The sequence below is a fragment of the Dryobates pubescens genome, chromosome 40 (genome assembly GCF_014839835.1).
Source record: "Dryobates pubescens isolate bDryPub1 chromosome 40, bDryPub1.pri, whole genome shotgun sequence".
Taxonomy (NCBI): Eukaryota; Metazoa; Chordata; class Aves; order Piciformes; family Picidae; genus Dryobates; species Dryobates pubescens.
This window is the reverse complement of record NC_071651.1, coordinates 812,881-840,203: the sequence shown is the minus strand read 5'-3', so window position 1 is coordinate 840,203 and position 27,323 is coordinate 812,881. Positions and strand designations below refer to the sequence as shown.

Sequence of the window (27,323 nt, the reverse complement as noted above, 5' to 3'; positions counted from 1 at the left end):
GGGAGCTGAGGCCGGGAGGCAAATGGCTGCGGGGAAGGGGAAAGTGAAACTTATTTGTTTGCTTTGCCTTTAAAAAGGAGCTTCCCAAACAGCTCCGATGCATTTTTGCCATTCCTCCAGCCGGCCCCATCCAAGGGGAAGATTTAAACCAGATCCTGCTGCGTGCTCCCAGCCCTTCCCACTCCTGCCCATTTCTGATCCCGACCATTCCTGCTCCCGGCTGTTCCCAGTCCTGGCCCTTCCCACTCCTGCTGCCAGTCACTCCTGCTCTCGGCCATTCCCATTCCCAGACATTTCTGCTCCCAGCCATTCCTGCTCCTGGCAGTTCCCACTCCCAGCTGTTCCTGCTCCTGGCCCTTCCTGCTCCAAGCTGTGCCCAGTCCTGGCCCATTTCTGCTCCCAGCCATTCCTGCTCCTGGTCATATCTGATCCTGGCCATTTCCACTCCCAGCCCTTCCTGCTCTGTCATTCCCACTGGAAAAGCCGCAGGTATGCACCGAGGGGAGGGGCTGCCCAAGGGCTGAATCAATATTGACTTGATAGAGAGCAAAGCCAAGAGGGAAACAAAGAAGGGGAAAAGGAAACAAGCAAAACAACAACAAAAAAAGAGAGGAAAAAACAGAGTGGGGGAGAGGGAAAAAGATAAACTAGAAAGGAAATAAAAAGAGAAAAACAAGAGGGGAAAGGGAAATAATAAAAGAGGGGGAAAGGGAAATAATAAAAGAGGGGGAAAGGGAAATAATAAAAGAGGGGGAAAAAAGAGGAAAATGGAAATAAAAGAGGAAAAGGGGGGAAAAAGAAGAAAAGAGAACAAATATGAGAAAAGAGCAAAAAATAAAGCTAAAAAAAGAAGGGAAAAAAAAAAAGATCCAAAAGCAAGGCCCCCCCAGCCCAAGGACCTGCATTTTAAACCAAATCCAGAGGCTGGAGCATGTCCCCCACCTTGTCCCCCCCCAGTGCTGCCTCCAGCCCCTTGCAGTGCTCCACAGGGAATAAGCTGAGGCTGGAACCAGCTGAACCCAGTCCAGAGCCTCTTCAGCACCAGGAGGGAGAGAGAAGAGGCTGAGCCCACCCGGGGTGGGGGGCAGGAGGGGCAGGCTCCAGCCAGGCAGTGGAAAGGCTTTCAAGGAAGAATCCTGGGATTTGGGGATTTCTTTCTCTTTTTGTGGCTTATCTGCAATTTAAATGGGGAAAAAGGGGGAAAAGAAAAAGAACAAAAGGGGAAAAAAAATAGAGGGGTGGGGGGAAAAAAACAAACCAAAAAATCAAGGGGAAAAAGAAACAAACAAGGAAATAAAAATATAAAGGGGGGAAAAAAACAAGGAAATAAAAATAGAAAGGGAAAAAAAAAACCAAGGAAATAAAATGCAAGAAAAGGGAAAAAAAAACCACAACAAGGAAAGAAGGCAAAGAGAAAAAAAATAAAGATAAAAGGAAATAAGGGAAAGGAAGGAGGGAAGGAAATAAAAACAAAGGGAAAAAACCCAAGGGGAAAAACAAGGAGGGGAACAAGGTAAAAAACACAAGGAAAAAAAAAGAAATCAAGGAAATTGAAACAAGAGGAAGAGAAAAACAAAGGAAGGACAAAGGGGAAAAACAAAGGGAAGAAAACAAAGGAAAAAACAAAGAAAATAAAAACAAAGGAAAAGAAAAGCAAAGGAAAAGAAAAGGAAAAAACACAAAGAAAACACAAAGAAAAACACAAAGAAAAAAGAAAAACACAAAGAAAAAAGAAAAAACACAAAGAAAAAAGAAAAAACACAAAGAAAAAACAAAGGAAAAAACAAAGAAAAAAAGAAAAATCAAAGGAAAATAAAAACAAAGGAAAAAAGAAAAAAGAAAAAACAAAACAAGAAGAAAAAAGAAAAAAACAGGAAAAAAACAAAGATAAAAAACAAAGAGAAAAGAGAAAGGAAAAAACAAAGAAAAAAAAACAAAGAAAAACAAAGGGAAATTTTTTTTTAATAAAAACAAAGAAAAATACAAAGAAAAATTAAAAAACCAAAGGAAACAACAAATAAAATTGAAAAAAAAAACAAAAACCCAACTGAAAAAACGGAAAAAACCCCAAACGCAAAACAAAACAAACAAAAAACAAAAAAAAAAAGGAAAACAAAAGGGGGGGGAAACAAAGGGGGGAAAAAAAACCAAAGGAAAGAAAGGGAAAAAACCAAGGTGGAAAAAAAAATAAGTCAAGGAAAAAAAGATGGAAAAGAAAACAAGGAAAAAAGGGGGAAAAAAAACCAACAACCAAAGAACCAACCAAGCCAAAGCAAACAAAAACAGAAAACCCAGGGAAAGCAAAGGGGGGAGGGAGGGAATCAAAGGCAAGGCAAAGGCAAAGGGTCAGTGGCCGTGGTGCTGCTGGGTCACTGCTGGGGATGGAGCACCCTCGAGGTCCTCCCAACCTGAATGGTTCTGTGGTGGTGATGAAACCAAAGTCAAGAGGCAGAGAGCTGCTGGAGAGAGTCCAACAGAGGCTGCGAGGGTGAGGAAGGGCCTGGAGCAGCTCTGGTGTGGGGAAAGGCTGAGAGCCCTGCGGCTGTTTGGTCTGGAGGAGAAGGCTGAGAGGAGACCTGGTCAGTGTCTGTGGGGATCTGAGGGGTGGGGGTCAGGAGGAAGGTGCCAGGCTCTGGTTGGTGCTGCCCAGGGACAGCACAAGGAACAAGGAGCACAAGCTGGAAGCCAGGAGGCTGCACCTCCACATGAGGAGAAACTTCTCTGGTGTGAGGCTGCTGGGGGCCTGGAGCAGGCTGCCCAGAGAGGTTGTGGAGTCTCCTCTGGAGAGCTTCCAACCCCCCCTGGCTGTGTCCCTGCATGCCCTGCCCTGGGTGCCCCCGCTCTGGCAGGGTTGGACTGGATGGTCCCTGGGGGTCCCTTCCAACCCCAGCGTTCTGTGATTCCCCAGGGCTGGGTGCCATAGCTGGGTGCTGGGGTTGGGTGTCAAAATTGGTGCTGTGCTTGGGTGCTGGGCTGCCCTCCTGGCCGGGCATCAGCTGGCCAAAGGCTTTCAAAGGGCTGGAGCCCAGCCAGAGCCATTGGCCTTAATTCCTCAGTCAACTCCATTTCGCTGGCTCGGCAGAGCAGGACTTTGTCTGGGATTGGGAAGCGGAGCAGAGCTGCTATTGTGCCCCCGGAGCGGGCAGAAAGGGCCCTTTGAGAGGCCACTCTGCTGGAATAAAAGTCACTTTTATCCCCGAATAATTAGCAGGCTCTGAGCACTTCAATTAGCCGGCACAAAGGGACTTTTATTCCCGAGGAGCTGTCCCCCGCGCAGACCTGCTCTGGATTCTGGTCCACCTGCCCGTGTGAACGCAGCCCCCGTGCCAAGGGTGACCCTGGCCAGCAACCAGCTCGCGGGGGGCACCACAGGGTGGTCACCACTGCGGGTCCTACCTCAAGGAGGAGTCATCCTCCTCACTCACCCATCCTGCCCCCAGGAGATGTGGGAGTGCTCTGGGGGAGGAGAGAGATGGGGACAGAATCCCAGCACGGCTGGGCTGGAAGGGACCTCTGGAGAGCACCCAGTCCAACGCCCCTGCCAGAGCAGGGTCACCAAGAGCAGGGTGCACAGGATGGCATCCAGGTGGGTTTTGAGTGACTCCAGAGGAGACTTCACTACCTCTCTGGGCAGCCCAGACCCTCTACCACCCTAAAAGAAGTTCTTCCTCATCTTCAGGTGGAATTTCCTCTGGTCAAGTCTGTGCCCACTGCCTCCTGTCACTGGGCACTGCTGGAAGGACCTGGAGAACAAACTTCATCTCCAGCCACCAGGCCTCCTTCTGAGGGTGCTGCTCCAGAAAGCATCCCACAGCTCTGAGGAGGACAAGGTCACAGAGCCACTGTGCCACCTATGCCACAACAGGAACGGGGAGAACACTCTGGGCATGAGAGGAGACACTGAGCAAATCCACCTGGAAGGAGCAGCGGTGGCCAGGGGCTGCCGTGGTGCCAGCGCTGACCAAGGGTCGCTGTCCCCAAGGGCAGGCAGGAGATATTCCCAGGGGGCTGCAGACGTTTCAGGTCACACTTTCAGGACCAGGGAAAGAAATGTCCCTCTTGGAAATGCCCTGGGAATGGCTCGGGGTGCAGGCAGCAGGCAGCCCTGGGACACCTCAGCGCACGGCGCCTGCCCCCGGTGCCCCGCGGCGTCCGCCGGGGCCGCAGGAAGGTGGCCGCCACGGGAAGCACTAAAGCCAAAAGCTTCCTTCTGCAAACAATCCACCGGCACCGCGCCGGCAGGAAGCCCCCACAGCCCCTCCCCACCCCCCCACCCCCCCCTGCTGCCGGCAGAGATGGATCCAGCACCGAGCTGGCACACGAAGCTGTGGCAGCTCAGGGTGGGCACAAGCATCCCAGAATCAGAGCATGGCTCTGAGCTCCTCTCCTCCAACCTCCTGCCAGGGGCAGGGACACCTCACAGCTGGACTCAGCTGCTCAGAGCCTCACCCAGCCTGGCCTTAAACATCCCCAAGCAGGAGGCAGCCACAGCCTCCCTGGGCAGCCTGTGCCAGAGTCTCAGCACTCTCCTACTGAAGAACTTCCTCAGCTCCACTCTGACCCTGTTCTGCCTCAGCTCCAAACCATTCCCCCCTGGCCTGTCACACACACCCTCAGCAAAAGTCTCTCTGCAGCCTTCCTGCAGGATCCCCTCAGGTACTGGCAGGCAGCTCTAAGGTCTCCCCAGAGTCTTCTCTTCATGCTGAACATCCCCAGCTTCCTCAGCTGCTCCTCACCAACCTTCAGACCCTTCCCCACCTTGGCTGCCCTTCTCGGGCCTCCCTCCAGCCCCTCAGTGCCTTTCATTCCCGGGCAATCCTTCAGGCCACCACATCCAAATTCCAAGCACAGCCGGCAGGAGACAATCGCCAGGCACAGCCGCAGGGTGCCAGCTCCAGCCGCTGCAGCAGCCAGGGGCTCTGCACCCCGAGCTGAGGGGGGAAGAAGGGGACACCGGGAGCCCCCCCCCAGAGCCCGACGCAGCGGCAGGAGGTCAGGCACCCCCAGGCAGTGCCCATCTGGGCGGTGGCACTTGCAGCAGGGGCGCCGGGTGCCAAGGAGGGGCTGTGGAATCCGGGCCCCTGCGAGCGCTGGGTGCCGGCGCCCGAGACTGCTGCGGCGGCGGCGAACAAAGAGCTGCATCATTGTCACCCCTCGCAGGAGATTGATGCTGCATCATTGTCACCCCTGGCAGGCGGTGGCTGCCTTCAGAGCTCTCAGCAGATTAAAATAACAATTTGCTTGGCAGCCCCCGGCAGGCGCAGCCCGGCCACCCCCACCCCGGCCAGGGCAGCTGCAGCGTGAGAGCTTGGAAAGCCTTCATCACCTACGCCCCCCCCTCCCCTCAGCTGACATCCTCCTCCTCAGTTCCATCACCAAGGAACGGGGCCCTGAGCTCCGAGTCTGGCAGGAAGGATAAAATCAGGAATCACCTCCCTGCCCACCCCCACCCCAGCCACGGCAGCAGCCCCCCAGGAGGTGCCCAGCCAGCTGCTGGCTCCCCTTGCCCTTCACCTGCCTGTCACTGCCTGCCCATCCCTGCCACGCTCTCATTTGGAGAAGCAGCATTTTGCAAGAGCCTAATTAAGTCCCCTCGATTAAAGATGCAGCTTCCAACTCAATTAGACTCCCTCCCAGCCACCTGCAATTCCCCAGTGCCTCAGTCCACCTCTTCTGGCCACCACCGAGCTGCTCTCACCTTGGCCGCAGGCTGATGCTCCCCAGGCTCATCTTGACCCTCCCACTGTCCCCAGGGTGAGCAGAGGTCCCACAGGAGCAGCTCCCAGCTGCCAGCAAGGTCCTTACCCAGCGTCTCAGCTGCCAACCCCTCAAGCCTTTGGCTTCAGGCGGCGTTGGGACCATTTCTGATCCTGCAAAGCATCTGCACGGCTGCAGCTCAGCCTGCTCCGTCCCCCGGCTCAGGAAGGACACTGAGTGTCTATATTTAGCCCCAGAAACGGCTGGACTGGGCTGGGGACAGCAACCTCATGTGGCAGGGTGACACCCAGAGCACCCAGCCCCTTCCCTTCTGCAGATAAGGTGGCACAGAGAGAAGGAAAGGAGAAGCTGCAGCCCAGTTAGGAAACACTGAAGGTATTGCTGGTGCTCACCGCAGGTCAGCTGCCAAGAGAGGCAACTGGAAAGGGCTGGGAAGCTGACCCCAGTGAAACCCAAACTGTGAACAGCCTGAGCTGGTCTCACACTGGCCTGCAAAGTCTGACCCAGAGGAAAACTTGCCCCCTGAGCAGCCAGCTCCAGCATGGATGGCGCAGACACCAGACACAAAAGCTCCTCAGGAACTCAGCGAGGTGCCAGCATGGGCCACCTCCAAACCAGGTGCCACCTCCTACCCCAGCATGGGCCACCTCCAAACCAGGTGCCACCTCCTACCCCAGCATAGGCCACCTCCAAACCAGGTGCCACCTCCTACCCCAGCATGGGCCACCTCCAAACCAGGTGCCACCTCCTACCCCAGCATAGGCCACCTCCAAACCAGGTGCCACCTCCTACCCCAGCATGGGCCACCTCCAGCCCAGGCTCCTGGGGTGTACCCCACACAGGACCCCATGGGTGGCCAAGGTGGCTGTCAGAGGGACCCAAGCCTGCAGCTGCTGGTTGAGGACCAAGGATACCACATGGAGCAGGACATCCCTGGGAAAGTGGCCAGAGATAAACCTCAGTGCAGGCACAAGCAGGGCCTTGTCTGCCTGGCCAAGCAGGGCCACAGGAAGGAAACAGCAGACGTGGGCACTGCTCACCGGCCAAGCCAGCCGCAGGCACCATCCCCTGGCAGCACATTTGCCAACCCTGGCACCACCGGAGCCATCCTGGGCATTTTGGCCCAGACTCGCTGGGAAGAGCCAGGAGCAGAAGGACTCTCAGAGAGGTGCAGCCCCCAAGCTGTGGGTCAGTCTGGGAGGGTCTTGGGGGCACAGAGCAGGGATTTCACCTGTGGGGTTGGCACACAGAATGTGCTCAGTGTGGCTCTGGGAACCGAAATCATCGCAGTGCCTGAAGGAGGAACCTCCTGCCCCACAACAAAGCCACAGCCACACCTCCCGGTTCCCACCGGCTCCTCGGGCAGGCTCGGTGGGACCGCGGCACAGCCTGGCTCCCCACCGGCTGCTCACCAGCTCCTGAGGGCCCAGCCCCGACCAGGCTGCCCCACGGATTCCCAAAGCGTCCCCGCGGACCCCTTGCCCTGGGCAAAGGGCACTTGCAGGGGCACGGAGTCCCTGCTCCCTTTTGGGACGGCTCCTCAGAACCCAGTCCCTGCTGAAGAGCCATCCGTGAGCGGCACCGGAAGGCATCCTGCAGGCACAGCCAAAATCCCGGAGATCCGCGAGCTCAGCTCCTCCCGGATCCCGGGGCATCCGTGCCACCCGGGGCGGCGAGAGCGGCCCCGGTGCCCGGCGGGGGAGATACCTGAAGAGGGGCAGAGGAGCACAGGGAGCAGCCCCCACCCCCTGCGGAGCTTCCCCAGCGCTCGCGAGATGGTGGCGAGAGCTCGGCAGGGATGCAGCTGACAGCAGCTCGGCCCCCTCCGCCCCGGCACCGGCACCGGCGGCTCACGGAGCTGTCACCGCGCAGGAGCGAGATGCGCCAGCGCCCGCCGGCAGCAGCGGCACCGGGCAGCCCCCGCCGGCAGCAGCGGCACCGGGCAGCCCCCGCTGCACGTCGGCGATGCTCCGCGGATGCCCACGTGCCCCACGGCCCCACCACGGTCACCTCCAGGCTCTTCCTCACCCTGCCCCATCCTCCCTCCCCAGTCTCAGCCCCCAGTCAGCGCAGGAGATCTCCAGGATGCCACCGCAGCTCCCAAGCAGCAGCCACATCCTCCCACACCCTCCCGGTGGCTGGAGGAGTGGAGCTGAACCCAACCTGCACATGGTCCTCTCTCAAGCATCTCCGGAGGCCAGGCTGAGCCTCCTGCCACCGGCCTGCCCCCACCCCCATACACACGAGGGTTGTGTGCCTGGGGTCCCCACGCAGCAACCAGCCCTGACCCGCTGAGGAGCCAGCCATAGATCCAGGATGGGCTGAAGAGGAACCAAGGGACACCAAGGCAGAGTCAGCTCCTGCAGGAATGGAAGTTCCAGGGACCAAGAGCTTTGAGGACCAGGGAGGACCAGGCTGGTTTTGCTCCCTGTCAGCCCAGCTGGCACCAGAGGCATCAGCAGCTCCCACAGAACACGTGGAAATGGCACAGAGAGAAGCTGAGGGGTGAGTGGTGGGGCTGAGACACCAGAGGTGAGGGGCACACCACAGCTGCTCGGATGCCCACACCCCTCCAGCACCTCCAAACAGCTCTGAGAAGGCAACACCTCAGCTTCACCCCAAAAGGGATGGCACTGCCAGGGATGCTCCCCTGCTGCCCCATCCTCTCGTCACCAGACAGGGAGCCCACAGGATGGGGGCTGGAGCCCAGTGCTCTGCTCCAGACACCACAGCAGCACCAGGACACACTGGAATGCCACCACAGCATCTCCCAGATACAATCACAGAATCATTGCAGAAGGAGAAGCCCTTGAAGATCAAATCCAGCATCAACCCAGCACCACCATGGGCACCAAACCATAGCCTGAGGTGCCATGGCCACAGGGTTCTTGAACACCTCTGGGGATGGGGACTCCAGCACCTCCCTGGGCAGCCTGTGCCAGCCCCTGACCACTCTGGCAGGGCATAAATTGTTCCTCATGGCCAACCTGGAGCAATCTGAGACCCTTTCCTCTCATCCTCATCCCCACCAAGATGTTCCATGTGGGGATGCCAGGCACCCTTCCCTCCCCACCATGGCACAGAGGAGCCCCTGGTCAGTCCTTCCAGCAGCCTCCATCCCCATGGTAGCCTCCATCTCCTGCCTTCTCCCCCCAGCAGCCCCCCACACCCCCTCCTCTCTTCACCTCCGCTGAACCCAGCAGGGCTCTGGGCATGTCCACGCGTGCCCAGGGCAGCGGCGGGCGCACACGTGTGGGCACACACACGTGCACACGTGGGCACACGCATGGGACACGTCAGACCACCAAGGTGGTGAGAGGGAAGAGCTGCACCGAAACCCCACAGCAGCCACCCCAAAACACCAACAGGGCAACCCCTGCCCACTCTCCCACAAGCTCTGCCTGCCGGGAAGCTCCACGCCGGACAGCGGTGCCCTTTGCCCCCCTGCAAGAGCTCTCCCCCCACCCCAGCAGCTGGACTTTGCCTCTTCCTTCTGCAGCCAATGCCAGGAACAGACCAACAGCTTCAGAGCCACCAACTGAGGCAGCAGATTCAGGGAGCCGAGTTCTGGACAAGGATGAGGACCCTGCACCCCACACCCAGTGGCACCTGGGTGGCATCAGTTCCACCACAGGGCTTGGGCAGCAGGACACCCCCGAGACAGAGAAACCAGTGCCTGGCCAGGAACATTGTGGCCAAGGCACCAGCTCAGGGGCCATCAAGGTGCCACCTTCTGCTTCCCAGTCAGAGTGGGAGGGGCTTGCACAGCCCCCTCTTCATCCTCCCACCCACAGACCCTCACAGCTTCTTCCACAGCTCCCTGGAGGACCTCTTGCCCCGCTCAAGGTTCCACAGAGCAGAACAGCACCCCACACCCAATATCATCCCTCCCCCCCCCCAAAAAAAAAGGGGGAGCCCCTAGGGAGGGCAGGGTGTCACTGGAGGGGGGAACATCTCTGCAGTGGCTCTTGCCCCAGTCCAGCTCAGAGGGTGGAGAAGAGGATGGAGGAACTTCCCCCAGCACATCCCTGCTCCACAGCCTGGTTTCCAAAGGCAACGCAGCTTATGCAATGAGCGGCGCCTGTCCCTCCGCCCCCACCGAGCTGGGGAGCTGCCACCAGCGAGCTGGGGGGGACACACGAGATCCGGGGGCCCCCGGAGCTGGGTGGGAGCAGGGACCCAGCTGTCAGCCATCTCCTGCGCTGCCGAGCAGGTCAATCAACGCTGCGGAAAGGAGCGCGGCTGGCAGCAGGGTGCCGGAGCCGCTCTGCTCCTGACCCTCCGGTTCCAGTCGTACCCCAAAAAGCTCCTGGACCCGCAGTGGGGTGAGGAGGGGCTGGAGGGACAGGAACCGCAGGCTCCAGCCCCCCGCAGCCCCAGACACTGAGCCGCGGCCGGGATTTGGTGCCGGCCCCAGCCTCCTCCTCCTCCTCCATCCCTCGGAGCCGGTGATGGGTCAGACGCTGCCGCTGCCACGCCACCAAACGCCACCAGCTCGGGGGGGACCCAATGACCCCGAGGGTCTTTTCCCACTTAAACGATTCTTGCCCCAAGGTGGGAGAAGAAAGGGGACAGCAACACGTCCCCAAACCTCACCCTAACCAGCCCATGGCTCCAGCCTCTGGCCTTCTCCAGGCCATTCCTATGGGGAGGGGGGTAGAGCAGAGAGAACCAGCTCGGAGCCCCCCACACACCCCCACTCCCCTTTTTCTGCTTTTTAAGGGCGAAAAGGGAAAATCGCCGCCGTGCCCGGCACGCTGAGGCGTCACAAGGAACTTCTCCAGGGCCCTTCCCGGCACGCTGGCTGCCAGCTCCCCCCGCACTGCCAAGAGCAGCCCCTCGGCATCGTCGTGCCCAGTCCAGCGCCGCTGATGGGCACCAAGAAACTATTTACTGGGCCAGCTGGTACCAGCGAGGATGAGATGTGGGCAGCTCGGTGAAACAGGGCTGCGAGGGGTGGCCGGAGAGATGGATGGGCAGACACCCAGACGGAGGGACAGCAGGACAGACAGACGAGCTGCCCCATCCCCGGGCAAACGTTTGCCCGGTGCCACCGAACTCAGCAACCAGGTTGTTGCGGCTCCAGCAGAAGCGGCTGCGGTTATGCAAGAGGGGGAGCGAGGAGTGGCTGTCACGGGTGTCCCCACGGAGCAGAGGGGAGCCCCCCAGCACCGCTGAGCACCCCCCTCCCCTTGTCCTTGGCCCCCTCAGCAGCGCCGAGTTCCAACTTTACCGCTTGGCTACAGGGAAAACTTTGGATTGCAAAGGAAAAGGGGCTGAGAGGGGGCTGAGAGTCACCGGAATAGGGCAGAAAGGGGAGAAAATGGGGAGCGGGAGAGAGCAGCCCCCGCGGCTGCGGTTTTGGGGGGGGGGGGGGGGCTGGGGGTGGAGCGGGAGGACGGGGACGGGGCTAGTGGGGGGGCGGGGGGGACAGGCCGCATTCATGCACTGCGGCGTAGGAAAGGGCCGAGCCCCCTCCCGGTACACCCCCCCCTTCCCGGTGCTCCCCTCGGTGCTCCCCCCGCAGCGCGGCGGGGCCGGGCAGCGCCCGCTCTGCTTTGTCACGGCGGCAGCGGCGGCGCGGCGCCTCCCGCCCCCCTTCCTCGGCCCCGCTGAACGGAGCTCGGCTGCTCCCGGGGCCGCGCTATCCCCCTCCTTACTCCTTCCCACCCCCAACCTCGGTGTCCCGGTCGCCCCCGAGACTCACCTTCGAGGGCGCGGGCGGCGGGGGCGGCCAGCACGGCCAGCAGGCACCCGGCGAGGGGCAGCAGCGGCCCCATCCCGGCGGCTCGGTGGCAGCGGCAGCGGAGGCAGCGGCGGCGGCGGCTCCTCACGCCGTGCTGCCCGCGGGGCGGCGCGTCCCGGGCCCGCGCACCGACATCCGCGGCGGGAGGAGGAGGCGGGGGAGGGAGCGACGGGACGGGACGGGGCGGGCGGAACCCTGCGGGGCTGGGAGGAGGAGGAGGCGGCGGTGCCGGAGGGGGGGGGGGGGGGGGGGAGAGGCGGCGGCGGTGGGAGGGTAGGGAACGGGAGGAGGTATGGGGGGGGTGGACGGGGGGTAGAGGTGGGGGGGTTGCGCGCGCCGCCGCGGCGGCGTAGGGAGGGATGGAGCGCGCGCCGCCGCCCGCCTGACGTCACCGGGCTCGAGCCGCCGCCGCCGCCGCCGGAGCCGCCGCCGCTGTGCGCGAGGGAAAGGGGGGGTGGGGGGGGGGAGCGAGTTTGGGGAGGGGGGGAGGCGGGGATGGGGGGGGGGGGGGATCCTGTGCGCATGCGCCTGGGGGCAGGGGTAGGGAAAGGGTGGGGTGGGCAGGGGTAGGGAGAGGCGGAGGATGGCCCTGGGACGGGGATGGCATCGGGGCGGGATGGGCAGGGGTATGGTTGTTGGATGTGCTGTGTGGGCACGGAATGGCATGGGGAGGGTATGGGTATGGCAGAGGTATGGCACAGGCTCGGTGCGGGGTGGCTGGAGCAGGGGTATGCACAGCGAGGCGGCTCTCAGCTGGCACCGGAGCATCGCTGTCCCTGCGGGGACATCTCGTCCTGCCCTGGAGGTTTGGCTCTGGGTCTCCGGCACCAGACTGCGGCTTTTTGGGATCACAGAACCGGGAAGGTTGGAAGAGACCTCCAGGGTCATCGAGTCCAACCCTCAGCCCAGCACCACCACCACGGCCATCAAACCGTGTCCCCCAGTGCCAGGTCTGCGCGTTGGCATCAGCTAAATAGGCTCTAGAGGCCCAGCTGGCTCAGACCACCCTGTCCCTCCTCCAGCTGCCCAGTGGTGACCCCAGGAGAGCCCTTGGTCACCCCCCTGCCAGCGCAGCTGTGGCAGTGACCTCACAGCTGTGCTCTGACGTCATGACCAGAGCTGTGATGCCATTCATCTGCCACTTCTCACCACGCCACCGCCGTGCCACGTCCACGCCACTGCCTGCCGGGGGCTGAGCCACGAGCTGGGGGGGGAGGACAGGGGGGAGCAGGGCAGGCACCCAGCATCGGGCAGCTGTCTGCAACCCCAACCCCCCCCCCCGATGATGTCATCTGTTAAAACAATGATGTCACATGCCCACCCCGCCCCACTGAGGCAGCAGTGTTGGCAGACGGGGGGGGGGGGGGGGGTAGGTATAGTGGGGGGGTGTCGTTTGGGGCTGCTGCTGGGCCAGATGTTTGGGAGGAAGGTCCAGATGTTCCCAGGAGGTCACCCCTGGGGAAGGGTCGGGGTGGAGGGTACAGGCAGGGGATGCCCCAGGGAACCTGGGGGGCCCCAAAGGGCCACTCTGTTCCCCACCCCCCCACACACTGCACCAGAGGCCCCAGAGCTTGCGCAAGGCCCTTGGCGCGGAGGTGGCCGGCGCGGCTCTGGCCACGCTTGCCAGGATTCCTCCCACGCGTGGCCCCCAGCCAGCCCCCCCCTCCCCACGCACCCCCTGTCTCATGGGTGCTGCCTGGCCCTGCTGCTCCCCCCCCCATCCCGGGTACCTCAATCCCCCCAGAGCTGGCAGGATGAAGGTCATTGCCTATCGCCAGCCCCTCGGACCCCCAGAGCTTTTTCCTTTCCGGGGGGGGCTCCTTGCAGATGTGGCAGGCTGGGAAAGGGCTGCTCCAAACCCACCAACCCCCTCCGGCACCGGGCAATGAGTGAGGGTCTGTGCAAACCCTTCCCCTCCCTCCCCCCCGCCCCCGAGCACACAGGCTGCCAGGACTCATCCCAGATGGACGGGGGTGGGGGAGGGGGGGCTCTTGCTAGGGTCTCCGGGATCTGCCCTGACCCAAGGGCTGGAGGGGGCTTAGCAGGGCTGGGAAGCCTCTTCCCACCTCCGTCCGCCCCGGGATGCTGATCAGCCCCGAACCGCGGCAGGATGGAGCTGCCTGTGGCTGCGGCTGGGGCTGCCCCACACCGCGGCGGGGTGGGGGATGTCGGACCTCCCGGTGTACCGGGCACAGGGCTCTTCTGGTGCTCATAAGAGCCCCGAGCACGGCGGGTTTACGGGGAGAAGCGGCGGGGGCGTGGGGAATGAAGGGGCCTGATTCCGGGGCTGCGAAGCCCGGGGGTTCCCCCAAGGCCGGCCTCACGGTGCCGGGACCGAACCCCCATCTTACGACCGGTCCCGCCGCTCCGTGACCGGCCCCCCACCAGCCCCCAGAACCGGCCCCGCCGACCCAATATCGACTACCCCCAAGGCCAGGACCCGCCCCTCGGCTCCCATCCCGGTCCCCGCCTCCCTCCGGTGTCGCCGGCGATGCTGCAGCGCCCCCTGGCGGCTCCGGGATGGCTCTTCCCGGTGTGGGTGTCGTGCTCTGTGATTGTGCCCACCAAGGACCCCCCCGCCCCGGGGCAAGCAACGCCCCCCACTCATGCCGTGGGTATCACCATGAAACAAGCACTCCTTAAAACAGCCGCTGCGCCCCCGGGGACTCCGCTCACGCCCCCGGGCCGGTCTGGTAGGCCCGAGGGGGAGTTCACACTGCAGGATGGGGGCTCAGCCCATGGTGTGCAACTCAGGACCTCCCCGTTCCGTGGGTTTAAGGGTGTCTGGCACGTACCCTCAGCAAAGGGGCTGGGGCGGGAGGGGGCATGTGGAGAGCTGCCCTGGTCCAGGCGCGACCCGAGGATGTCCTTAGCGGAGAAGGGCTTGGGAGAGCACTTGTGGGGCAAGGGGTAGATGTAGGGCCGGAGCAGGGCTGGGTGGCAGGTGTGGGGCAGGTGAGGGCGATAGGGTCAGATACGGGACGGATGGGGGGGCTATAGGGGGCAGATAGAGGGTAGGAGCAATGGGGGGTGGCGTGGGGCAGGCAGGAAGGCACCGGTTGGGCTGTCATGAGTTGGGGAGGGGAACAGCGGCTGAGCATCAGACACGGATCGTGGCGGGGTCCGTGGATGCCATGCCCGGGTCCCGAACGCGGTCCCGGCGAGCTTTCGAGCCGCGTTCGGTGCCGTCGCGGCCCCCCGCCCCTGCCCGCTCGTCTCCTCCCCCTTCCGGCGCTCGGTGCTTCCCGCCGGAGCGGGGCAGCCCGGGAGCCGGTCTGGCCGCGCCCGGAGCCGCCGATACCGCCGCTATGGAGTGAGGGGACACGGGCCCGGCCCGGCCCGGCCGCCCCCTACCCGGCCGCTCGTCCTCCAGCGGCGACTCCCCCCAGGTAACGGCGCGGCGAGGGGAGCGGGGCCCTTCCGCCACCGCACCCCTAAGGAGGGGGAACCGGGCGGGACCGGAGGAGGGAGGAATAGAGAGGTGTCGGTGGGGGTCCAGCTGCGGCAGCCCCCAGGGGGCTCAGGGCTTCCCCTTCCCGGGGTCTCGGTCCCAGAGGTCGCGGGGGGCGGCGGTGACAGCGGGACTGCTGCGGAGTCCCCGAGGTCCCGGGGGGCAGAGGAGGGAGGTGGGGGAACAGCGAGTGTCTGGTGCTCTGGTCGCCCCATGGGGGCTGTTCAGGGTATGGGGGGGTCCCCCCTACAGCTGCAGGGTCATGGGCAGAGGTCCGGACAACCCCACCCCGGTAGATGAGTTTGTGTCTCTGGAGGGGAGCAGAGCGATGTCCAGCCCTGGCACTGACCGGGACGTGCCCTCGCTGGAGTGTTTTGGGGTGGGGGCAGTTGTACCGGAGACCGGGCAGGTGCCCTACTTGCAGGCATCGAGGCGGCGGCGGCAATGGCACAGCCCAGCCCGGTGCCCAGCGGGGCTGGCAAGCCCAAAGTCCACAACACCCAGCTGCCAGGTGGGTGCAGCTGTGGGCACCCTGCTGTCTGGGGACAGAGGGTGCGTGGCATGAAGCGAAAGTGCTCAGCGAGGGCCGTGATGGAGGGCGCTGGACCCTCTCCTGCTGGCCGCTAAAGGTGGGACCTCGTCCCGGGTCCTGGGGTGGGAGCTCGGGGCTGGATCCAGCTCGGATTCCTCGGTGTGAGTCACGCTGGGGCTGGGGCAGGAGCTGGCGCAGCTCCTCTTCCTCCGAAGCGGAAGAGCTTTCACTGCCGGCGGTGGAGGCCCCCCTGCAGGCTCCGCGGTGTTTCCCCCGCGGTGGTGCCCCCCGCCAGGAGTGCCAAGCAGCAGTGGCTTCCCCAGCACCCCAGGGAAACTGAGGCATGTCGAGGGGCAGCGAAGGCTCCTGGGTTCCGTCCCCACGGCTAGCAGGAGGCAAAGCCACGGCAGAGCTCAGGTGTTTTGAGCGTCAAGTGCTGGAAAGCCTCTGAGCATCCGTCCCTGGGAAAGCCCCCGGGAAATCTCTGCCTGGCACCTGGGAGGATGAGGAGGGTGTGGAGGGACACGTGTGCCCACAGCCTGCCAGCCCCAGCTCTTTCCCCACCTTGCCAGCCTCTGCCAGTGGGCTGGGAAATCACCGAGGGCAGAGGGGAAGTGGCCAGGTGTGGGGGTGTGGGGAGGACCCTCATGCTCCAGGTCCCTCAAGCATGAGGTGGAGAGAGGTGGCCCCAGGAGTGGGGGACCGCGGGCTGAGGAAGTGCCGGTGATGAACGAGCAGCCGCCGGGAGGTGCTCTGGGTACGGTGACTTGGGCCCCCGGTGCCCCGCACTGGGCTTCCTGGTGCCTCATGAGCAGGCAAAGCCTGTTCCGGGAGCGTGGGGGTCACCAAGACCCTCCTTGCACCCAGGTTCCTCCTGCCCAACTCCCTGACCTTGTGCATTCACCGAGGAGGCAAAACGGTTGCAGGAGGGAGGAAGTGAAAACGTTTGGGAACGGGGAGCGGGCAGGGGGCGTGGGGCACACACAGGGTGGCTGCTGCCCCTCCCTGGGGGCCATATCCTGCCCTGCCACGGAGCCGGTGGTGCCTCTGCAGGCAGCTGGAACCTCACTGATGCTCAGGGCTTTGACCTGGGTGTCCCTGGCCATGCCTTGCCAGCTTGCTGCCACGGATCTGGCTCCAGTTCTGGGCTCCCCAGATCCAAAAGGGCAGGAACTGCTTGAGAGGGCACAGCAAAGGGCTGCAGAGGTGCTGAGGGGACTGGGACAGCTCTGATGAGGAAAGGCTGAGAGGCTTGGGGCTTTTTAGCCTGGAGAAGAGCAGCCTGAGGGGGGATCTCATCACCACTGATCAGTGCTCAAGGGCTGGTGTCAGGAGCATGGGACCAGGCTGGTGTCAGCGGTGCCCAGCGACAGGACAAGAGGTGATGTGCACAGGCTTGGCCATGGGAAGTTCCATCCAAACCTGAGGAGGAGCTTCTTGACTTTGAGGATGGTGGAGCCCTGGAGCAGGCTGCCCAGAGAGGTGCCAGTCTCCAGGAACCAGGGCATGGCTGACCTGAAGGAGCTGCTGTTGGCTAATGCCAGGAGGGGACGAACCTCCTCCCCACCCCCCACCTCCAAGCTCCTGTGTTGTGACCTGAGCTGGTGGGAACTGGGAGCTGAGGAGGAGGAGGAGGAGCATGGCATCTCTTGCAGCCTCTCACAGATTCAGGCATGCCCAGCTGATGTTCAGCCAGCACCTGCCAGCCAGGGCCAGGCAGAAATACAGGTTTGGGGGTGGGGGGTGAGGGGAAGATGAGGATCAGAGCAGGAGGATGTGCTTCCCTCCTGCCATGGTTCCCCAGCAGCAGGGATCGCAGCAGGGTGCAGGTGGGCAGCACTGGGGGTGTTCCCCACCACGCACTGACCCCTCCAAGTAAACCCAACCCCTGGCTTGAGCTCTGCAGTATCATAGAATCAATAAGACCTCAGAGCTCATCAAGTCCAAGCTGTCACCCAGCACCTCCTGACAACTCAACCCTGGCTCCAAGTGCCACATCCAATCCCTCTTTGAACACCTCCCTGGGCAGCACATCCCAGTGGCCAATTACTCTCTCAGTGAAGAACTTTCTCCTCACCTCCAGCCTAAACCTCCCCTGGCACAGCTTGAGACTGTGTCCTCTTGTTCTGGTGCTGGGTGCCTGGGAGAAGAGCCCAACCCCCACCTGGCTACAACCTCCCTTCAGGTAGTTGCAGAGAGCAATGAGGTCCCTGAGCCTGCTCTTCTCCAGGCTAAGCAACCCCAGCTTCCTCAGCCTCTCCTCCCAGGGCTGTGCTCCAGACCCCTCCCCAGCTTTGTTGCCCTTCTCTGGACCCCTTCCAGCCTCTCAATGTCCTTCTTAAACTGAGGAGCCCAGAACTGGACACAGGACTCAAGGTGTGGCCTGAGCAGTGCTGAGCACAGGGCAGAATGACTTCCCTGCTCCTGCTGCAGGCCAGGATGCCCTTGGCCTTCTTGGCCACCTGGGCACACTGCTGGCTTATGTTCAGCTGCTGTCAACCAGCACCCCCAGGTCCCTTTCTGCCTGGCTGCCCTCAGCCACTCTGTCCCCAGCCTGTAGCACTGCCTGGGGTTGTTGTGGCATAAGTGCAGCACCTGGCACTTGTTCGATGCCATCAGTAGGAGAAGGGTCTGGAGAGCAGGGCTGGGGAGAAGCCTGAGGTGGTCAGGGACCAGCATAGGCTGCCCAGGGAGGTGGTGGAGTCCCCATCCCTGGAGGGGTTCGAGAACCCTGTGGCCATGGCTCCGGGGGCCATGGTTTGGTGCCCATGGTAGTCCACAACTCCACGATCAGGATCCGTTTGCTCTGTCCAGCACAGCTGAGTCAAAAGCAGCTTGGGGCCCTGGCACCCTGGGGCCGTGCCGGGGCTGCCCTGCTGCCCTCGCCTGCTCCCCCCGCGGCCCCGGCAGCTCCTCCTCCGCCCTGGGCTGCGCCGCCGCCGCCGCCCCGAGCCGCCACACGTGACGGCCGCCGGTGGCTGCCGGGGGAGGGAAGCGCCGCGGCTGCAGGCGCTGCTAGCTCCGGCCCCCGCCTGGCCCCGGCCCCGGCCCCCGCCTGGCCCCGGCCCCCGCCTGGCTCCGGCCCCGCGGCTGGGTGGCTGCAGCGCCCTGTGCCCCCTGCCGGGTCCGGGCTCTGCCCCGCCTGGGGCTGGGGGAGCTGGCAGCGAGCTGCGGCCGTGACACCCCACCCCCACCCCAGCTGGCATCGGAGGGGACCAGGCTGTGGTGAGGGGCAAGAAGGTGAGAGCTTGGTGAGGGGAAAGAGGCACGGGGGGGGGGGGCAGGAGGGGGCATGGGGTGGGTAAGCTTGGCATGGGGTGGGCAGAATGGACGTGGTGTGTGCTGGAGGGGGCATGGTGTGGGCAGGGAAGGCCTGGCATGGGCAGAATGGCACAGGCAAACTGCTGGGGGCTGGGGCCAGGCAGGGGAGGCAGAGCTGCAATATTCAGCTGAAGGGGGTGGCTGTGCCACCCTCCCACCCCCCAATCCCAATCCTTCCCTCTGGATTTTCCCATCTAAGTCCTCATTCCAGTCCTCCTCCTGCCTTCCATGAGCTCTGGAGCCTCCCATTCCAGGGGGCTGGGGCATCCCTAAGCAAGTTGCCTTCCTTTGGAGGGCAACCAGGCTGCCTCACTGCCCCAGCAGAGAGCCTTGCCAGGCTCTGGGGTCTCACTCTGCCTGCTCCTGGTGCCTGTCCTGTGCTGGGACCTGCAGTGCCTGCTTGTCCCTCTGCCTGCATCACCCAGGGTGGGAGGTGCAGGGATTCCCTGGAAATTTGGGAAACTGAGGCAGCAGTGGGCTGCTGCCTGCCCAGGATTGCCCAAGAGGCTGCTCCTGGGTTGGGCTTCCTGCTCCTTCCCAGCAGTCCTGATCCCACCAAGCAGCAAGTTGGGACAGAGGAGGGATGGGTGGCAGCTCTTCACTCACCTTCCTGGAGGATTCATGGAATGGGGTTGGGTTGGAAGAGACCTTGAAGCTCCTCCAGCTCCAGCCCCCTGCCGTGGGCAGGGACACCTCCCCCTGGCCCAGGCTGCTCAAGGCCTTGAACACCTCCAGGGAGGGGGCAGCCACAACCCCCTTGGGCATCCTGTGTCTCCCCTTGAGCTGGGCAGAGAGCTGGGGGCTCTGGGTGCTGCAGCCACCACGGTGCCCAGGCTGCCCTGCTCATGCTCCCCCCCTTCCCTTCCTCTGCAGGTGGCAGTGCCCAAGATGTCCCTCTGGAGCATTGTGTCCCAGCTGCCAGCAGAGCAGTTCTGTGGCCTCTTCACAGAGTTCCCTCGCAGCCTGCGCTGCCTCCTGGCTGACTGGCTGGAGAACCAGCCCTGGTGAGTGCCACCAGTGCCCATGGCACCCACCTCTGCCACGGCTCCCCACTGCCCACAGCATCCAGCAGGTGTGGGCAGAAGTGGGTGCCAGGGCAAGGTGTGGGTCCTGCCCCTGGGGAGGAGGAACCCCCTGGGCTGACTGCTGGGAAGCAGTTCCACAGAGAAGGGCCTGGCAGTGCTGGGGCACAGCAAGGTGCCCAGCAGCCAGCAACCTGCCCTGGTGGTCCAGAAGGCTCCAAGGGCATCCTGGGGGCATTCAGAAGAGTGTGGCCAGCAGGGGTGGTGGGAAGGAAGGGAGCCTGGGGCTTGGATCTGCACGGGGGGTGGGGGTGGAGGTTTCCTGTTGGTTCACACAACCCTTGCCCCTCTGCAGGGAGTTCATCAGTGGCTCAGATGCCTTCTGCACCAGCGTGGCCAGGGGGCTGCTCTCTGCCATGCTGGAGAAGCTCCACAGTGCTGCCAGCAGCGAGGGGCAGCAGGGGCAGATCCTCCAGCAAGTCAGCAGCATCGAGGTGGGCAGTGGCTGGGCACAGGGACCCCCGGGGGCTGGCTGGTTGCAGGGACCCTTGGGGCTGTGTGGTGCCAAGGGAGGTTTCACAGATTCATGGTTGGGTTGGGTTGGGTTGGAAGGGACCTCCAAGATCATCCAGTTCCAACCCCCCCTGCCAGAGCAGGCTGCACAGGAGGGCATCCAGGTGGGTCTGGAATGACTCCAGAGATGGAGACTCCACCTGGGCAGCCTGCCCAGGGCTCCAACACCCTCAAAGTAAAGAAGTTCTTCCTCATGTTGAGATGAAGCTTCTTATGTTCAAGTACATTCCTCCTCCTGGGCTGGGGACCCTAACCCCATGGAGACCCTCCTGAGTACATCAGGCTCCCACCTAGGCTCTGCTTGCTCCAGCTGCCAGCACCCAGGTGGCCTCTGCACCAAATGTTCCTCATTCTCTGCTCCAGCTTCTGACTTCTCCTCCCCTGTGCTGTGTGTGGCTGCGTTTCCTCCTGCCTGGGGCATGCTCAGTTGGGTGTCCTCTCCTGGGCTCTGTCTCTTCCCCAGGTCTGTCTGAGCTGTCCTGGTGTCCTCTCCTGGGCTCTGTCTCTTCCCCAGGTCTGTCTGAGCTGTCCTGGTGTCCTCTCCTGGGCTCTGTCTCTTCCCCAGGTCTGTCTGAGCTGTCCTGGTGTCCTCTCCTGGGCTCTGTCTCTTCCCCAGGTCTGTCTGAGCTGTCCTGGTGTCCTCTCCTGGGCTCTTCTCTCCTCCAGGTCTGCCTGAGCTGCTCTGTCGCTCTTCCACCCTCTGACCTCAGATGCAGCCCCTGTGCTCTCTCTCCTGCCAGACATGCTCTCAGCATAAGGACTGAGGGCTGCTCGCCCCCAGGGCCCTGTTTGGGGTGAGAACCCTGCTTTTTGGGTAACATTTTTAATGTACAGCCCTGGGGGTGGGGGGGTCAGCTTTAGTCATGACTGCTGGGGCATGGAGGCGCAGGGGGGAACTTTCCCAAGCATGGTTAGGAAAACACAGAGATGACTCAGCCTGGGGGTGGGTTGAAGAAGTTCAAGAGGAGCCACCCTGCCATGCCCACCAGCCCTCAGAACCCTCCTTTCTCTCCTTGCTGTTTGGGGGGGCAGGGGTGCCCCCCCAAGGGAGGGGGAGGCACTGGCTGTGGGTGCTGCCACATGGCTGGTGGGACCTGGCTGAAGGCAGGGCTGGGGAGGAGGGGAACTGGTTGGTGGGACCTCAAACCTGGGCCCTTCATCCCCTGGACAGCCTGGGGCTGGCAGGGATTGTCCCTGGGGGCAGGTCCTGAGGGTCTAGGCTGTCTGTCAGTCGTGGAGCTGCCTCCTGGCCAGCACAGGAAGCCTCTGGCCCACCAGCCACAGCGTGTGGTGTGGGTCAGCACGGAGCTCTGCTGCTGTTTTGGGAAGTAGCTAAATCGGGAAGCATGCAAAGGGCTGGAGGAGCTGGCACGGGGAGCCAGAGCCAGCAGGGAAATTCCCCTCCCTGGCCTGGGTGGGAGGCTTGGAGCCACCCAGCCTGGGGCAGGTGGGAGGATGTGCCCTGGCTGTCAGGTCTGGGGTGAGTTGGGAGGCTTTGGGGGGGGCTCTAATCTGAGGCTGCTTCAGGGTTTGTTCACACACAGCTTGGAAGTGGTTTTAAGCTGGAAATCAGCCCAGTGGTGACCTGTGGCCATAGCATCACAGAGTAGGTTGGGTTGGAAGGGACATTAAAGATCATCCAGGGACACCTCCCACCAGCCCAGGTTGCTCAGGGCCTCATCCAACCTGGCCTTGAGCACCTCCAGGGAGGGGGCAGCCACAACCCCCCTGGGCAGCCTGTGCCAGGCTCTCCCCTCCCTCACTGTAAAGAAACCTCACGGTCATGGAACCCCAGGGCCTGACTTACTCACGGTGGGAAGGGGGTCCCAAAATGTGCTGGGAGGGGGCTGGGGGAGTCCTGCCCTGCTGACCCCCTGGCTCCTGGCAGAACATCTACCGGCAGGACCCTCTGCGCCTGGTGGCCGTCCTGAAAGCCATCCTGGAGGGGGAGAAGGCTGCGGTGCTCACGAGGGTGAGTGGTCCCTGTCCCCTCCGTCGAGGCACCCCGAGGCATGGGGCCAGCACCAGCCCCCCACTCACCCTGTTCTGCTCTGCCCCAGGACCACCACCTGCCCCTCAGCTTCCACCGGCGCCAGGAGGAGCTGAAGTTTGGGCTGGGGCTGCAGCGGCTGCAGCACCGCATCCACGAGGTCCAGGCGCTGCTGGACAGCTCCAGAGGTGAGGGGCAGGGCGAGGCGGGGAGGGGTCTGCCGCGGGGGCGGGGTGGGGCGTGGGGGTGTGACCCCCCCCCCTCGTAGGGTGCTGGGATGCAGACATCTCACCCCCAGCCTTCCTCCACAGCCTCCCCGCAGCTGAAGACAGAAACGAAGCCCCTGGAGGTGAGTGGGGGGCTCTGGGGGCAAACCCGGGGCGAGCCAGCTCTGAGGCTGGGGGCAGAGCAGGGCTGAGGGTTTGGGTGCCCTGGGGTGGGGTGAATGTAGGGCTGTGGTCTCTGCCCCCTGGGGGACAGTGCAACGCAGAGCCCCAGGGCTGGTGCTGCCCCGCAGGAGCTGCCCACCCTGATCCTGGAGGCTGTGAAGGAGCTGGAGGCAGCCAAGCAGCAGGTCCTGAAGAGGATCCAGATCTGGAAGAGGCAGCAGCAGCTGGCAGGGAACGGAGCCCTCTTCGAGGAGAACCTGGCCCCACTGCAGAAGAGGTGAGGTGGCACTGGGCAGAGCTGGGGGACCCAGAGCCCCCCCCCCCGCTCCCTGCTGGCTTGAGGGGCTCTGGGAGGGTGGTGCCCTGGCTGTGCTGCAGCTGAAGGTGCCCCTTGCCCCCTGGCTCCCTCGGCAGATGCGAGAGCCTGGTCGAGGTTTACTTCCAGCTGCAGCAGCAGGTGATGGCAGCCAGCCCAGAGCTGGGGCCTGAGCTCCTGCCCAAGCTCCTGGAGAGGTTCAACGAGGTCCTGTCCAGCCTGGTCAAGAGGTGAGGGGCTGGGAGAACCTGGGGGGCAAGGAGTGAAGGGCTGGGGGAACCTGGAGGGCAAGGGGTGAAGGGCTGGGGGAAGCTGCCAAGGGCAAGGGGTGAGAGGGGGTCTGTAAGGTGTTGGTGGCAGAGCTGCTGGGGGAGCTGTGCTGTGCTGGCCACCACCCTTCCCCCTCTTGCCCCCCAGCTCCTTCCTGGTGGAGAAGCAGCCCCCACAGGTGCTGAAGACCCAGACCAAGTTCCAGGCCAGCGTCCGGTTCCTGCTGGGGCCGCGGCTGCTGAAGCCATCGGCCAAGCCCTACCTGGTGCGGGCAGAGATGGTGACGGAGAAGCAGGCACGGGAGCTGGCACTCAGCACTGCCAGCAGTGCCCTGAGGTGAGCAGCCAGGGGCCAGCCTGGGGGCTTGGGGGCTGCCACGGCACCCTGCCCCCCCCTGACCCCCTCACTCTGCCCAGCGAGAGCACCGGGGAGATCATGCACAACGTGGTGGCCCTGGAGACCAACCCCACCAGTGGCACCTGCAGTGCCAACTTCAAGAACGTGGTGAGTGCCACCAGCAAGGGGCTCGGCTGGGGGTGGGCTGGGGGCCCCAAGGCTTTCCAGGGGTGGTGCTGAGCTCCCCCTCTCCAGCTGCTGAAGAAGATCAAACGCTGCGAGCGGAAGGGCTCCGAGTCGGTGACGGAGGAGAAGTGTGCAGTGCTGTTCAGCACCAGCCTGGCACTCAGCCCTGCCAACCTCTCAGTCCACCTCCAGGTACCACCTGCCCCCCAGGCATGCCCCAGCCCTGTCCCAGACGGCTCTGTGCGGCGCCCGGAGACGGTGCCGGGGCAGCCCCTGCGTGACTCGGGGGTGGCCTGGGGGCTGAGGGGGGACCACGCTCTGCCCCCCAGACCCTGTCTCTGCCCATCGTGGTCATCGTGCACGGGAACCAGGACAACAATGCCAAGGCCACGGTGCTGTGGGACAATGCCTTCTCCGAGATCGTGAGTGCCGTGCCGCGGGGGAGGGCGCGGCGCCGGGCTGGGAGGGAGCCGCCGGGGCCGCCGGGGCGGGAGCAGCCTCCGTGCCGGAGCAGGAGCGCCGGGACGTGGCGGACGCCCTGCCCTGATGCCCCCCCGGCCCTGGCACAGGAGCGGGTGCCCTTCGTGGTGGCCGAGCGAGTGCCCTGGGAGAAGATGTGCGACACACTGAACCTCAAGTTCATGGCAGAGGTGCAGACCACGAAGGGGCTGCTCAAGGAGCACTACTTCTTCCTGGCCCAGAAGATCTTCAATGACCACAGTGCCAGCTTCGAGGACTTCCAGAGCCGCAGCGTCTCCTGGGCTCAGTTCAACAAGGTTCCCGGGAGGGCTGGGCGGGGGTGGGGGTGGGGAGGGAGCTGTGCAGCCGGCGGGGGGGGGCGGCCTCACTCCCTCTCTCTGCCCCAGGAGATCCTTCCTGGCCGGGGCTTCACCTTCTGGCAGTGGTTTGACGGAGTCCTGGACCTCACCAAGCGGTGCCTCAAGAGTTACTGGTCAGACAGGTGAGCGCCCAGGGGCTGAGCGGCCGCTCCCAGGGCAGGCCGGGGGGGGTGCTGGTGCCAGCCCTGCGCCCTGGCACCCCCCCACGCGCTCCCTCTGCCCATCCCTGCAGGCTGATCATCGGCTTCATCAGCAAGCAGTACGTCTGCAAGCTGCTGAGCACCCAGCCCCACGGCACCTTCCTGCTGCGCTTCAGCGACTCGGAGCTCGGCGGCATCACCATCGCCCACCTCATCCGCGGCCAGGACGGTGAGGGCACTGCTGGGGGGGGTGCCAGCCCGGCCCAGGCACCTCAGGCATCGTGGGGACAGCACGGTGGAGCCCTGGGCTGTGTCTGCTCCACAGGGTCCAGCCAGGTGGAGAACATCCAACCCTTCTCTGCCAAGGATTTGTCCATCCGGTCCCTGGGGGACCGCATCCGCGACCTGGGGCAGCTCCGCAACCTCTACCCCAACACCCCCAAGGACCAGGCCTTTGGCAGCCACTACAACAGTGAGTGGTGGGCAGCAGAGGTGGGGGCTGGGCAGCTGCCCCCCAGGCCTTTGGCAGCCACTACAACAGTGAGTGGTGGGCAGCAGAGGTGGGGGCTGGGCAGCTGCCCCCCGGGCCTCTGGCAGCCACTACAACAGTGAGTGGTGGGCAGCAGAGGTGGGGGCTGGGCAGCTGCCCCCCACCAGCAAGCAGGGGCTGGGTTTGGAGGGTTTGGGTCCCTGCTGGCCCCAAAGCTTGTAGGAGGGGAGAGGAGTGGCACAGTGTGGCCTGCTGGGGGCTGGTGCTTCATGGCTGCTTCTCCTCCCTGGGCAGAGGAGCAGATGGGCAAGGACGGCCGAGGCTACGTCTCTGCCACCATCAAGATGACAGTGGAAAGCGAAAGGTGGGTGAGAGGCTGTGGCAGTGCCCAAGCTGTGCCAGGCCAGAGCTTGCACAGACCTTGCTGGGCTGACCTGGGCTTCACTGCTGGGCAGGGGCATTTCTGCCTGGGCAGGCTGGGGCTGTGCTTGTGAGGCAGGAATGCCCCAGGCTGCAGCAGAGCGGTGCCAGCGAGCGCTGGGGTGCCCATGTGGGTCTGGCAGAGCAGCTCCTGCCCATGCTGAAGGGGGTGCTGCCTTTCCACAGGGACCAGCAGCTCCAGAGTGCCCCAGGGGCACCCCCAGAGCCCACCCAAACGTTCAACCTGCCCCTGATGCAGCCTGAGAGCCTGCAGTCGGTTCTCAGCCCCATCTGGTGAGTGCCCAGCTCTGTGCCAGCTATGTTCTGGACTAGGGGGGCATGGGGGGAGCTGTGGTGAATGCCTCACAGATGCCAACCCCCTCTTGTCTGCACTTGCAGCCCCCCTGCTCCCTTCTGCCCCCAGCCCATCCCTCCAGGCTACCCCACAGCTGAGAGCAGCCTCACCATGATGGTCCCCAAAAGCCTTGGATCCTTCCCCAGGTAGGAGCAGTGCCAGCTGGGGGCACAGTGCTGCCCCTGGGCACGGCCAGGGGGGGTGCAGTGTGTGTGTCCCCCCTCCAAGCTCTCTCTTCCTTGCAGCACCTCCCCGATGCTCTCCCCGGCCCTGCTCCCAGACCCGGCGCTGCCCCAGCACCCAGAGCTCAGCTTCGGGAACCCCATGTGAGGACCTGGCATGGGGCTGGCAAGGGGCACCCTGCCACCCCCTACCCCTTCTCCCCAGGGCAAACAGACCCACAGGGGTCCTTCCCCAGCTGCCCAGTGCTCTGCACTACTGATGAGACCCCCCCACACCCCCACCCCAGGCACTTCCCTCCTGTGCCTTGGGGTACACAAAGCACTCTGGGGGCAGGGAGGTGGTGCCCCATGGCCTATAGCTGTGTTTCGTGTGTCCCCCCCCCCCTTTTTTGCCCCCCAGGCCCTTCATGCCCAACCAGTACCTGAGAGAGGAGGCCCCACAGATGCTGCCTGGGGGCCCCTCACAGGAGCCTGGGGACGTGGAGATGCCTGAGCTGCCTCCATTCCCCTTGGAGCCAGCACTGCAGAGCTCCCCACGCTGGTAAGCACTGGGGGGGGGGGGGGGGGGGGGGGCGTCAGCAAGGGGTTTTGAGGGGGGGCTGCTCCGAGTCACCCCCCCCCGCATCTCTCCCCAGGATGCCATCCAGCATGGACCTAGCCCCTGGCCCCGACTTGGACCCGTTCCTGGACATCCCCCTGTGCCCCCCCTTCGTGCCCTCCCCCCAGCACAGTGGCTACCCCCCCCCCAGCACCGCTGCCTGGGGGCTGGGGGAGGCTCGGTGGGATGACAGTGCCCGGCCAGGGCATGCCTGAGGGGGTCTGGGGGGAGTACATTGGACTGTGACAACCCCCCCCAGCCTTGTCGGGGCTCCTGGACTTGATCCTTGTGCTGGGCTGAAGCTCTGGCCGGGGGGGGGGGGGGGGTTGTAGAATTTTGGGGGGAACAGCACTTTGGGTAACACTCTGACACCCCCCCCGTGCAAGTGCAGCGCTTTGGAGCACAGAGCTGCTGCTGGGGTCCACAGGGAGGGGGTGCAGGCGTTGGGG

The 27,323-nt window shown here is 63.5% G+C and overlaps 2 protein-coding genes across 3 annotated transcripts in view; one reads left to right on the top strand and one right to left on the bottom strand.

Annotated features, from left to right (window-relative positions):
• The window catches only part of LRP1 (LDL receptor related protein 1), an 82,955-nt gene extending 71,266 nt beyond the window's left edge, over positions 1–11,689 (bottom strand). Inside the window, exon 1 of the mRNA XM_054177464.1 lies at positions 11,426–11,689. Coding sequence (XP_054033439.1) covers positions 11,426–11,498 — 73 coding nt within the window. The 5' untranslated portion in view covers positions 11,499–11,689. The remainder of the gene's footprint in view (positions 1–11,425) is intronic.
• A 3,019-nt stretch (positions 11,690–14,708) lies between these two features.
• STAT6 (signal transducer and activator of transcription 6) lies at positions 14,709–27,186 on the top strand. 2 transcript variants are annotated; one of them, XM_054177375.1, is made up of 22 exons: positions 14,709–14,853; positions 19,642–19,772; positions 20,146–20,284; positions 22,267–22,335; positions 22,424–22,541; positions 22,665–22,702; positions 22,871–23,019; positions 23,157–23,288; positions 23,476–23,664; positions 23,745–23,832; positions 23,920–24,042; positions 24,180–24,272; positions 24,420–24,626; positions 24,717–24,811; positions 24,922–25,058; positions 25,155–25,301; positions 25,614–25,683; positions 25,926–26,033; positions 26,139–26,240; positions 26,340–26,420; positions 26,677–26,817; positions 26,912–27,186. In XM_054177375.1, exons 2-22 carry the CDS (start codon positions 19,657–19,659, stop codon positions 27,087–27,089), a joined length of 2,520 nt encoding a protein of 839 aa, XP_054033350.1. In that variant the 5' UTR covers positions 14,709–14,853; positions 19,642–19,656; the 3' UTR covers positions 27,090–27,186. The 2 variants fall into 2 exon arrangements, with proteins under 2 accessions (XP_054033350.1, XP_054033349.1); XM_054177374.1 differs by having other exon boundaries at positions 22,252–22,335.
• Positions 27,187–27,323: the final 137 nt, after the last annotated feature.

What these genes read in the sequence shown, in the direction of transcription:
- STAT6 (XM_054177374.1), top strand. Translation starts at nt 19,657, where the DNA reads ATGTCCCTCTGGAGCATTGTGTCCCAGCTGCCAGCAGAGCAGTTCTGT. An exon ending in ACAATGCCTTCTCCGAGATC is followed by an intron (nt 24,273 to 24,419) that starts GTGAGTGCCGTG and finishes GCCCTGGCACAG; the next exon opens with GAGCGGGTGCCCTTCGTGGT. An exon ending in ATGACAGTGGAAAGCGAAAG is followed by an intron (nt 25,684 to 25,925) that starts GTGGGTGAGAGG and finishes GCCTTTCCACAG; the next exon opens with GGACCAGCAGCTCCAGAGTG.